Source organism: Rhinatrema bivittatum, chromosome 2 (genome assembly GCF_901001135.1).
Source record: "Rhinatrema bivittatum chromosome 2, aRhiBiv1.1, whole genome shotgun sequence".
Taxonomy (NCBI): domain Eukaryota; kingdom Metazoa; phylum Chordata; class Amphibia; order Gymnophiona; family Rhinatrematidae; genus Rhinatrema; species Rhinatrema bivittatum.
This window is the reverse complement of record NC_042616.1, coordinates 636,011,812-636,024,033: the sequence shown is the minus strand read 5'-3', so window position 1 is coordinate 636,024,033 and position 12,222 is coordinate 636,011,812. Positions and strand designations below refer to the sequence as shown.

The following is a 12,222-nucleotide window of genomic DNA, read 5'->3' as shown; positions in this document are numbered from 1 at the left end:
ATATCACCCCATCCCTCATGGCGCTGCACTGGCTCCCAATTAAATATCGAATAGACTACAAAATACTAACAATTCTTCACAAAACAATCATAGGACTGCAAACCAGTTGGTTATCTAAAACGATTGTACTACACTCCCCAAAATGAGCCCTTTGCTCGACAAACAAAGGCCTCCTAAACATTCCTCTCACTCGAACCACATGACTCATCACAATTTGAGAAAGAGCCATATCCATTGGAAGCCCCAAGCTATGGAACTCCCTGCCAATTAAAATAAGAACACAACCCAAACTAAAAACCTTCAAGAAGGACCTAAAAACATGGCTATTCACCAAAGCCTACTTAGATACTCAATGAAAACCATACATCTGGTTTCACAACCATCAAACCAAACGAGACAAGGACACATTAAATACTACAAGCAAATTTTACACTTTCTGATTCACACAACTCTAAGAAGCTTGACAACCATCCCAACCATAACATTACTATAATCTCTCACAAAACATATTGTACTATCTAACTTAAATCTGTAATTGTATATTGTTTCTTTGAATATGAACACGTTGATATGTTAACCTGCTAACACTTTTGTAAACCGTTGTAATGGCAAACCAGCCATGACGATATATAAAAGCCCACAAATAAATTAAAAATATATATATCAGCCTTGGATAGCTCTCCCTCCTTTTCCCTCTACTCTAATAAAGAGATAGAGAAACAAGCTATGGTGGCACATGCTCTCCAAATTTCAGTTTCTGCTATCTTGAGCTGGCTTTCACTCTGGCTAATAAAGTGCCTTTTCAGTTTAGTGGAGAGCTGCTTCTTTTTCCCCTTGCAGTTGCTACTACTAGGCTGAGCTGGCTCAGCAGCAAATTGTCTCCCCTGCCTTTCACTGCTTTGCCCTTTTCTCTAATTGGCATGATGGAATTTGAAATGCCAACTGGAGGTTTTGCTATCACAAATGAATTTAATTTATTGATACTAAACAGCCACTTACAATACCAATTTAATGTGTGCAAAAAGGCCTGTCATACACACATAAACATATACATACATGGATACAGTGTGTATTTTTTTATATGTGTGTGTGTGTACCCAGCTGATTAACTCCTTTTTCACACACAGAAAAAATACTATAAACAGAATAAAAAAGGCTGGCAGCCAAGCAAAACTCTTCTTCACTTCAATGTCTGCTAGCCTCATGGCACTGCATTGTGCTATGCCAGACATTAAGACAAACATAAACAAAGAAATGCTTCAATCTCTGCTCTACTCCTATCCTCCCCCAGTTAACAGAATAAGTAAGCAATGCCACTGCCTCTCTCTTTCTGCCACAGTGGGTGAGACAACTATAGCAGAAAAGATCATAAACAACCCTTTACAGTGCCAAAGTCAACTTTTTAAAGGTTTTTATGAACTCCCAGAGAGCTTCTCAAAAACAGTTCCTTCTCTATCAATTGCTAGAGAGAAAATAGTGAGTTTCTTGCACATGCGCAGACCTTTCAGTAGGAAAATGTCAGCATCACTTGATCCATATGGAAGCTAAAGGGTAGTTAAAAAATTGGTTCACTATTATCTGTCCTCCATATGATCTCCTGCCTCGGCTCCTAGGAGGGAGTGATGTCACTCAGGGAAAAGTTGGTTGCTATAGTTACCAATTGTTTGTTTAATCAGCAATGCACAACCATAGACTTGAATTTGTCATTGACATGAATGGGAAATATAAACAAATGAAACAAACATTTTTTCAAATTTTTGAGACCCCCTCCATTTATTTGGGGGGTCTACAACTGAAAAAAATTGAATCATTAATTGCATTTTACCCATTTGTTTTAAATGAAAGCACATCCCTAATGTGGCCCCAAACTAGTTATAGATATTGATGGAAACATCATGTTATGGAAACTCCTTGCCTACAATGGTGTCTCATACAAATGGGACATGTATTTTCTGTGAAAGCAGATGGTTTATAAGACAAATTGTTGCTAGCATTGTTCAATAAGGACAATTGGTTCAATGGTCAGGGTAGCTTGTACATTAAGAAGTCTCATATTCTGGTGCCTGCCACTAAATATTAGGGGTGTGCATTCGTTTTCGACGTATTGTGAATCCACAATGTATATGCCATATTCGTTGTATTCGTGGGGGTTCCGAAACGTATGGCGAACCTCCACGAATACAACGGATCACCAACAAATAGGCCCCCCCCACCCTCCTGACCCCCCCCCAAGATTTGCCAAAAGTATCTGGTGGTCCAGCGGGGCTCCTGGAGCGATCTCCTGCTCTCGGGCTGTCGGCTGCCGGTATTCAAAATGGCACCGATAGCCCCTGTGACATAGTAAGGGCAAAGGCTATCGGCTATTGGGGGGGTCAGGAGTCCCCCCCAAGACTTTCCAAAGGTCCCTGGTGGTCCAGCGGGGGTCCTAGAGAGATCTCCTGCACGCGGGTCGTCGGCCGCAAGTATTCAAAATGGCGCCGATAGCCTTTGCCCTTACTATGTCACAGGGGCTATCGGCACCATTTTGAATACCAGCAGCTGACAGCCTGAGTGCAGGAGATCGCTCCTGGAACCCCACTGGACCACCAGGTACTTTTGGCGTCTTGGGGGAGGGGTTTGTAGATAAATAACTTTAAAGGGTTGGGATGGGATTTTTTGGGGGGAACAAATGTATTTTTGACATATGAATGGATCGGGGGCCCCCGAGAACGGATGCAATGGATTTGGGCCCCTATGAATCCGAATCCCGAATGGGACGAATCCGACCCTGCTGCACATCCCTACTAAATATGACAGCCCAAGCAAGGCACACCTTGGGCATCCAAATAAATATTGCTGACAATCTCTTATTCTAATTGCTCTTTTTCAGGAATTCAGCATCTGGAGTGGATGAGTTCAAGATAGCAATACCAAAGAACTTTTGCTACCTTACTTGTAGATTTTAAAAGCATTGCTCACACACTAACGGCCCCATACATGCTTATGTGGGCCTCATGGGAGCAACACAAATTTTAAGAAGATGAGAAGTATGCACGTGCATACCTGTACATGCATCAAGAATAAGGAGGCAGAAAATGGGCAGGACATGGGCGTTCTGGGTGGGGCCAAGACTTGCGTGCATAATACCTGAATTTGCAAGGCTAAACATGGCAATGCGGGCTATGTTACCTGAGTAACTTTATCACTGGTCCTGATGAAGTGCAAGTCTGGAGATTTTGAGCCAGAAGGATCCTTAACAATTGCAGGGGGAGAGAGAGAGAGAGAGACAGACAATCTGACACTCTAAATATCTCCCACTATAAGAGGGACACTTTCAATTCAGGGTGGGTTTGAGGGAGGCGGTGTTACAATGGTCTACCTAGGGCGCAAGGGTCTGTAGACCCTTGTGACACCGGCCCAGCCCAAAACCTACTCTAAGTTGAAAGTGCCCCTCTTACAATGGGAGATATATAAAATGTCAGATTATCTCTGTCTCTGTCTCCCCCCCCCCCCACCCCCCAATGTTTACTGGTCACGTGAGTAATCGTGTAAAGGCTCCATACATATTTTAAATGATACGCATGTACTTGCATGCACAATATAAAATTAAGCCTATTTTTGCTCCAATACGCGTATTTATGGGTGCATGTGCGCATTCTTTAAAATTTACCTGCTAGAGTCCTGTGACCTTAGAGCTTATCAACAATCTCTATTTTCTTTAAAAGGGGCATAGTACAAATGTGAAATAGGATGCTTGGGAGGCTTTTAGTGAGTTAAGAATGGTTCCAGTCTTGCCCTTTCAGCAAAGTATTCCTTAGACTGGTACTAATTCTTCATTCGACAGGCATAACAGCTGATGGGCAACCAAACAGCGGGCACATAGACAAATCTCCAAATGTGTGTACAACTGAAACACAGTTGGGATCAAGTAATCCATGCATTAGCAGCTATGAAATTCATGGATAAGACCTAATGCACTCAAGCAATATCTGGGGAGTTGCTACGGAAGAAAGGTTACCAATACAGAGGATGTAATGCCTTAGAATACACTCAGGCAAGCAACAGAATAAGATCAGGTCTCATTTAATGGCACAGCTCTTTTACCAATAGAATGGTGTTTCTTTATTTGATATCAGATAGACACAACTGCTTTGATTTTAAATTGCAGAAAGCACTCTAATCAGTATTGTTGTTCAGACTGCAGCTTTTATTATGTGAGGGCACTGTAGTAAGTCTGAAATTAACCGTGGCCTATGACAGTTGTCACAAGTCAAGGGATGTATCCGGTACAAATTTCCAGGTGCAATACCTTATCCAGAATGAGAGAAAGCCTTAGCGAATCAGGCCAACAACTCATACATGTACTCCATAACACTCTGGGATAGTCCAAAGGATATCATAGTTTCCAATCAGGTGACAGCAGTCACCCTTTGTTCTAAACACACTTATGCATTGTGAAAATAAGAGAAAACATACTACACTCAGTAAACATGTTTTTGCCACTCACTTGTCCTTTTACAAATTTTCTGGGCTTCTTTGATCTAAATAGTAGTCTGGATCCTGTATCACCCCTTTCTCCATAGACACAGATGTAGATGCTTGCTTCTGTTCCAGCATTCCACACATCACCTGTTACCACATGAACTTCATAAGTGGTCACTATGACAAAAGAAAAGAGTCAAAAAAACATAAGAATATAAGAGGTGTCATGCTGAGTCAGACATTGGGCAATCTCGATCACAAGTACCAGGCAGATCCCAAAGAGTCCATAATCTCTTGTTGCTCATTCCCAAGGATAAGCAGTGGCTTTTCCCAAGTCTATCTGGCTAACAATGCTTTATACACCTTTTCTCCACGGACTTTTCCAAATCCTTTTACAACTCAGCCTTCATCACATCTTCCAGCAACAAGTTCCAGAGCTCAATTGTACACTGAGGGGCCGATACAACACATTTTGCAGAAAGCGGGCATTGACTTTTCAGTGCCCGCAAATTAGGGGGTCCCGCTAGCAAGGAGGTGCTAGGGTGACCTTAGCGCCTCCTTGCTAACGCGACCCCATGGCAGCTGCCAGTTTTGAAGACCGACGCTGGTAAATTCGGCGTCAGTTTTCATAACCGGTCGTCTGTCAGTAATGAAAACGGATGCTGAGTTTATTGGCATCCGTTTTCATTACTGGCAGACGGCCGGTTATGAAAACTGACGCCGAGTTTACCGATGTCGGTCTTCGTAACTCGGCGGTCTGCCGAGGAGTTTTGGGGGGTTTTTTTTAATTGAAGAAGTACCGAAAAGCAGTTTTTTCTGCTTTTCTGTATTTCTTTTACCTGCGCTCAGCTATTAATGCCTGCTCCAGGCAGGTGTTAATACCTGAGCGATAAATGTGCACCTGAAACGCACATTTATTTATTTTTTTAATGCGGAGTGAATGAGTAATAGCCTCATACACATGCATTTGCATGTGATGAGAGCTAACTCATTCACTCCGCGTCGGACGCGCTTTAAATAGGCGCTAATCCCCCTATTGCATTAGGGGGTGGATTAGCACCTATTTAACCCGCGTCTGACAGCGGGTTAAATGACAACATATTGCATCGGCCCCTGAGTGAAAAAAATACTTTCTCTGATTTGTTTTAAATCTACTACCTCTTAGTTTCAAGGAGTTTCTACCACTACTATTTGAAAGGTTATATACTGTAACCATCCTTTAGATACCTGTTCCACCACACTCATAGACCTCTACCATATCTTCTCTCAGTTGTCTTTTTACCAAGTTGAAGAGCCCTAACCTCTTTAGCTTTTCCCCATACGGGAGATGATCCATCCTTTTAATCACATTTGTTGCCCTTCTCTATACCTTTCTTATTCCACGTTATCTTTTTTTCAGATGGGCGACCAAAACTGCACACAATACTCAAGGTGTGGTCACATCAAAGATCTCCACAGAGGCAATATGATATTTTCCATTCCTAGCATTCTTTTTGCTTTTTTGACTACTGCACTTCTATCTAAATAATACAAGCATAATGGCCCATCAAAAATGAGGAAGAAAAGGCATTTATGCATGTAAAGTCACTCCTTCACCCCAGAAACACACGTTTTCTCCTTAGTGGAAAGTGCCTATGCTATTATACAGCATTCATACTTTTCTTGGCAGGTAGAATTACAGTCCCTGTTACACAGGATGTGCAGTTTTATCTCAGAAGCCCATTTTACAAGCATAAACATGTGTTTGCCTATATGAAACGTGTAGGCAATTGCTATCTTTATGTGTCATCATTTCTGTTGTATTTTATGTTTACTTAAGGTGGTTAAAGGATAATTTTTGCTGGAATACTGAAACTGGATCTTCAGGGGGAAAAAATCAATAATGAACTCTCCCATAAGGGCAACACAAATATGTTTCTTTTTTTTTTTTTGGAGCATATATGCACAGAGTGACCCACATACATATGTAGCAAATTACATGCATTACAAGAGATACAGAGCTCCACAGCAAAGCTTTTTTTTGTCTGGCTGCAAGACTGGAGCTCGTATTTCCTCCTGTTCTCTGTCAAATTATTCTGGCTTCCTGTCGCATACAGAATTCAGATGAAAATGTCACTGTTTGCCTTTAAGGTAATAAAGAAACTTTTTTCACATTTTTTAGCCTCTTAGATTGTCCCGTCTGTTCCAAACATTGCCATTTGATCTGCAGATTTTCTGAAGCTTGCTCCTGCCTGTTGCCAAAACTAAACTAGATGCCGCTTGAAACAATTCCCATTAGCGAACACTAACCCGAAAAACAATTTTCACGAAAATTCCAGGGAAAATCTATGCCCGATTTTATAACATGCGCACGCAGCCACATGCATGCTATAAAATCCAGGGTCAGCGTGTGCAAGAGGGTGCGCGCCGAGCCCTAGGGGAGTCCCGATGGCTTTCCCCTTTCCCTCCAAGGACCCTCCGAAATCGAAGCGGCCTCGGAGGGAACTTTCCTTCTGCCCCCCCACCTTCCCCCACCTTCCCCTCCCTTCCCCTCCCTTCCCCTATCTAACCCACCCCCCAGCCCTACCTAAATCCCCCCCTACCTTTATTTTGTGATTTACGCCTGCCTCTGGGCAGGCGTAACTTGCGCGCACTGTCCAAGTGCCGATGCGCAAACCCCCAGCATGGCCGCTGTGCCGGAGGCCTCGGTCCCGCCCCTGGACCGCCCCCAGACTGGTGCCCCGCCCACACCCCGCCCCCTTTTCAAAGCCCCAGAACATATACGCGTCCCGGGGCTTGTGTACGTCGCCGAGCCTATGCGAAATAGGCTCAGCGCACACAGGGACAGGTTTTCGGGGTTACGGGCGTAACTTACGCGCGTAACCCTTTGAAAATCTGCCCCAGTAAATGCTTACTTGCATTGGAACTATTTGTGTGTTCTGAAACAGATGTGCGTGCTTTTGGAGCAAAACTGCACCAAATTTTATAAACTGTGCCGCTTCCACTGTGCACTTTAGAAAATGCTAAGATAAAATCCCTGTGCAGCCACTTAATGTGTGCAAATGCAGTACCATGAATAGGTCTGAAAGTTAGGCTTGTGATTACAAATCATACATATAAAAACAATTACAAGGTAAGTATAACACAATGCCAAAATAATCAGTAATTTTCAAAAAGCTTCCTCTCTGATCAGCTAAATGTGCCTATCTAAATGCATGTCTTAAAAATGTAGCCACCCAAAAGAAGGGAGTGTGGTTAGCCCAGGGAAGGAAGTTAGCCAGTTAGCACAGAGTTAGGTTAATTAATAGCAGGCTTAAATCTAACAGACTAAATTAAGGCCAGTTTTCAGCCACAAACCCATCCAGTTGGATGCAGCTGAAAATGCACCTAATATCCTTGCCACTGTGTGGCCCTTTGAAAGCTGACCAGTTGGTATGTAAAGCTGTCTTTCCAAAACAGATATGTAAAATTGCAGGATATTTTGTATCAAAACCCATATCCAGCAACAAAAGCATGGGCAAAGAAGTACAGAGAAATATCAGTGGATGTTATTGAGCATGTTATATAAACCTTTGGAAAAGTTACCTTCTGTTTTCTAATATTACAGTTACTTATTTTACTTATTTATTTAACATTTTTTATATACCGATATTCGATGGGACCCCATATCGGTTTACAGATAACTCATAACAGAACAAGAGAGAATGTACATTAAACAAGGGGCATGCAAGAGGGAGGGGGGAAAAAAGGCCGAAATATAAGGAACAAGCCACAACAATTCAGTACAGTGAAAGAAAACAGACAAAGCAACAAGTGGTTAGGTTCAAAGGGCATGCCACGGAATATTTTTTCTAAATAGTTATCAGAGGCATTTCAATTCACTTTACTGTGTTACACCTAATTGCTCTTAATTGTACAGGCTGAAGCTTGTAAAGATAACAGGAGGGAGGTTGAGCAGAGCTGACACATTGTACCGGTTACTAAATAAAGAGTACACTAATTTCTAGGAAGAGGAATAAAGTGCTCGGGAAGAAGAGTTCCCACCTGGGAGAATGGGTTGTCCAAAGTGTAAAATAGGAAGTTCCCTGCAGATGTCGCCATCGTCATGACTCTGTGACAGCCACCGGTGAACAGGGATATAAAATTCTTCCCCTGAATAAAAGTTGAGTAACTGTATCTATAATAAATAATAAAAAGAAACATTTAGTTGCAGTTTAATTTTGTTTTCTTTTTTTTAAAAAAAAAAATCTTTTGAATATGTTGTGGTCGTCTTTGCTCCTTTCTTTTTCTCCTTGGACTCCAACGATGTGGTGTTGCTTACAATAAGTCTTGATAGCCTTTTACATATAATTGTATTACACTACGGTTTTCTCTTTGTTAAATATTGTATGCAAGCATATTGTTTCTTTTTATCAAGAGTGATTCTTCTATTTTTTTGAAACTGCAATAAATAAAACATGAACAAAGAACCATGTAAGTACTGCAAGAAATGTGTAAGTTACTATGTTGTGGTTTATTAGTCATCCAGAGGACAATTTACAAATGCTGTAAATGGCTAGTTACCTGTGTAAAGGGATTATTGGAAAATTGCCCACACTGCATACTTTTACCCACATTTTCGTGAAAGTGCTCCTGGTGTGGGGTTAGGTCCAAACTACATGTCATCCAGAAACCCTCCAAAAGGATGAAATGTAAAAAGAAATCTTCTTATGCTGGGAGACTCACTCATCAGAGGAACCAATTTGGGAACTAACTTTGATATGGACACAACCGTTAAAAGCCTTCCAAGATCCTCAACTAGTAGAAATACCAACCAGATAGTCAAAGCAATTATGGAAGAAAGTAGGAACTCAGAAATCAATGTTTATTTATTTATTTATTTGTTTTTCTATACCGATGTTTATCGTACATATCACACCGGTTTACATAGTAATGGAGGGGTCTATCGATGTAGACTTCCTATTTTACATTGGAGCTTCACGAGCTTATTGCGCTTTGTAACATTATTTCATTATACATTGTACAATAAACATTGGAGTTTTGTGAGCTTATTGTGCTTTGTAACATTATTTCATTATACATTGTACAATAAACTAGGTAGCTTTTTACATTGAGAATAGTTACTTTTTATAATGAAGTTAGTAACTTTTTGCATTGAGATTAGTTAGTAGCTTTTACATTGAGATTTGTAACTTTTTGCAATGAAGTTAGTAACTTTTTGCAGTGACTTTTATGTCCTTTTCTTATTATTTGTGATAATTGTGGGTGGATCCTTGGGCCGGTGGCAGATGACCACGCTCACGGGGAAGATCCCGAGAGGGACCACCAGTCAGGCTCAGAGTTGGGAGACAGACACACACTAGTTCTTTTATTAAACTGTTTTAGAGAACCACCAGAGGTGGAAGTAGTGATCTGGAAGAGCCCGGCTGGGCTGTAGTTCCTCAGGCACTGGAACAGCGATCCCAGGATGGCTGAGCTGTAGAGAAACTGAGATAGTGAGTATGCAGAGTATGCAGAGTTCAGGAACAGAACCTTGATGGTAACATTCACACAATAGTCTCTTGCAACAGCCCAGGAGCTGGAATGAAGTAGGCCCTCGAGGAGCGAGTACCTGCTTCCAGGGAAAGCTCTGAGAGAGAGATGGTAACTCACTGGTGTTGTAGGCAGTGGTGACTTCCTGGCAGAAGTTATATTCAGTAGCAGGTTCGGGAACGTGGGCCCTCAAGGAGCGAGTACCATTTCCAGACTGCGACCTGAAAAGCAAGAGAGAGAGCAAGGCCCCCGAGGAGTGGGTACCCGTGGTAAAGTCCGAGGAGGCAGAGTAGCAAGGTAAGCAGAGAGTGAATCCCATCTGCAGCGGTACCTGGAGGCAGCTAGGTAGGAAACCCTTTGCTAACTCGAGTAGCTAGCAAAACAAGAGACCTTAAATATCTGGTGATGATGACGTCATCTTAGGGTAACGCCCCTGAGGTTCGCGCCACAGATGGTACTTGAGTCAGGGCCATGCCGCGCGCATGCCCTTAGGCCTCAGGAGAACAAGGCAGAAGGCAGCGTCCAGCCAGTCCGGGGACGCCAGAGGAGGTCAGCAAAATGATGCCGCGGCAGCCAAACTTCCATCAACCAAAGAGGGAGTTGCCAAAGAGGTAAGGTGGGTGGAGTGGAGACGTCAGGCAGCAACGGTCACAACACCTTTAGCATAGGATCTTTGTGGTTGTCTGATGATTGGTCTGCATGAAACTATGTATGTGGTATAATAAGGTTTGTATTGTTGGGGTTGACCACAATGAGGGTTATCATCCATCTGGGGACCAATGACCTCACTAGAAATGGTGTCAATAAAGTACAGAATGACTTCCAAAATCTGGGGAAGAAGATTAGACACATTGCAAAAACTTTGCTCACCAGTTGCTAGCGAAGCTGTTTCCATGTAACCCCCGGATACATCTTTGGAATCTCCAATATTGCCATGTAGTCCTACTTTTTCTGAGATGCTTCAGCTGGTCCTTTAATTTTAGGGGTGGACGAGTGCTGCCATTTGACATCATTCCTTAGTCTTTTTAATTCAAAAAGGTTTGCTGAGTTTTCTTTTGAGTAGCAAACATTTTCACCATATTCCGCCAAATACATTCAGGCCACCACTGGTTCCAAATATCACTCCTCAGCTCATTTTGGTCTCCTGTAGTTATTCTTTGAAATTTCCTATTTCAAACTCCTCAGCAATTTCTAGGCAGTGGTCCTCAGGGGCCCCTCTGTCACTCCCCATCAAAACTCCCCACTTTCTGACTGTTTCAGAGGAGTTGTAATCCCAAAATAGAAATAGCCCCCATAGAGGCTGACAATGATTTTAAAAGTGGCTCTGAAGGCCAGGAGGTGGGGCTGGTCAGGTGGCCAAGGTCTCCTTACCAGGCCACCATGTTTATTTCTTTTAAATTTTACTTAATTTCCTTTATTTTTAATGAAATTGGGACTCCCGGGTCATGGGTATCCTGTTGATATCATATGACATCAGCAGACTGGCCTAGCAGTCTTCTGTGGCATCAGAGCCTTCCAGGGCTCTGGTGTCAAGTTTCACATTTTAAAATAAAATCATGGCTTTGGGGCACTCAAGGCCCGGATCTCAGCAGCGATGCACCAAACTCTCTTGCTCCCTGGCTTGGAAGCTGTGGCAGCACCAGCCTCAGTACTGGAGAAGGATGCTGCCAGCAGCAGCAGTGACTGCAGTCACCACTGACCACTGTTAGTCAGCTGATTCCTCCTGTGCTCTCTCTCTTTAGTGGTCTGGGTCTTGTCAGGAAGTAGGGCAAAGTGAGCAGTAGTGGAGGTGGCGACAGGAAGCATGAAGCAGCTGCAGACCTCAGCAATGCTGTGACACCACACCTTGCCTCAGTCCCCTTTCTCCTCTTTCAGTGAACTTCTTCACCACTAGGCCCTCGTCTCTGTCTGAATTTGGCAGTAGCGGCACAGGAACAGGAGCCTGATAGCATTCCCCATTTTGCGGCTCAAATCATTTCAGGGTAGATGAAGCCAGAAACAGTGTCAATGACAGTAGCAGTAGGATACAGGAGGGCCCTGGCTTTGATGGCAAACTGATGCTGCTCTGTTCACTTGGGCCCCTTCTCCCCTTTTTAGCCGGCTCCTCCACTAGTGGCGGCACGGCTGCAACAGTTTAATGCTTCCTTGCTATCCACAGACCCTTCTCCTTTCTTCGGCTCCCCTTACATTGCAGCCATCTCTGTCCTCCATAGCAGCTATCTCTTCATGGCTTACATGTACTGCTATTGC

The 12,222-nt window shown here is 43.0% G+C and overlaps 1 protein-coding gene across 1 annotated transcript in view; it reads right to left on the bottom strand.

The window, feature by feature from the left end:
- Positions 1-12,222, bottom strand: part of LOC115085365 (lipoxygenase homology domain-containing protein 1) — a 462,471-nt gene that overhangs the window by 277,852 nt on the left and 172,397 nt on the right. The window contains exons 6-7 of the mRNA XM_029591284.1: positions 8,485-8,617; positions 4,487-4,638 (exon numbers count right to left, since the gene is read on the bottom strand). Of these exons, the coding sequence (XP_029447144.1) occupies positions 4,487-4,638; positions 8,485-8,617 (285 nt within the window). The remainder of the gene's footprint in view (positions 1-4,486; positions 4,639-8,484; positions 8,618-12,222) is intronic.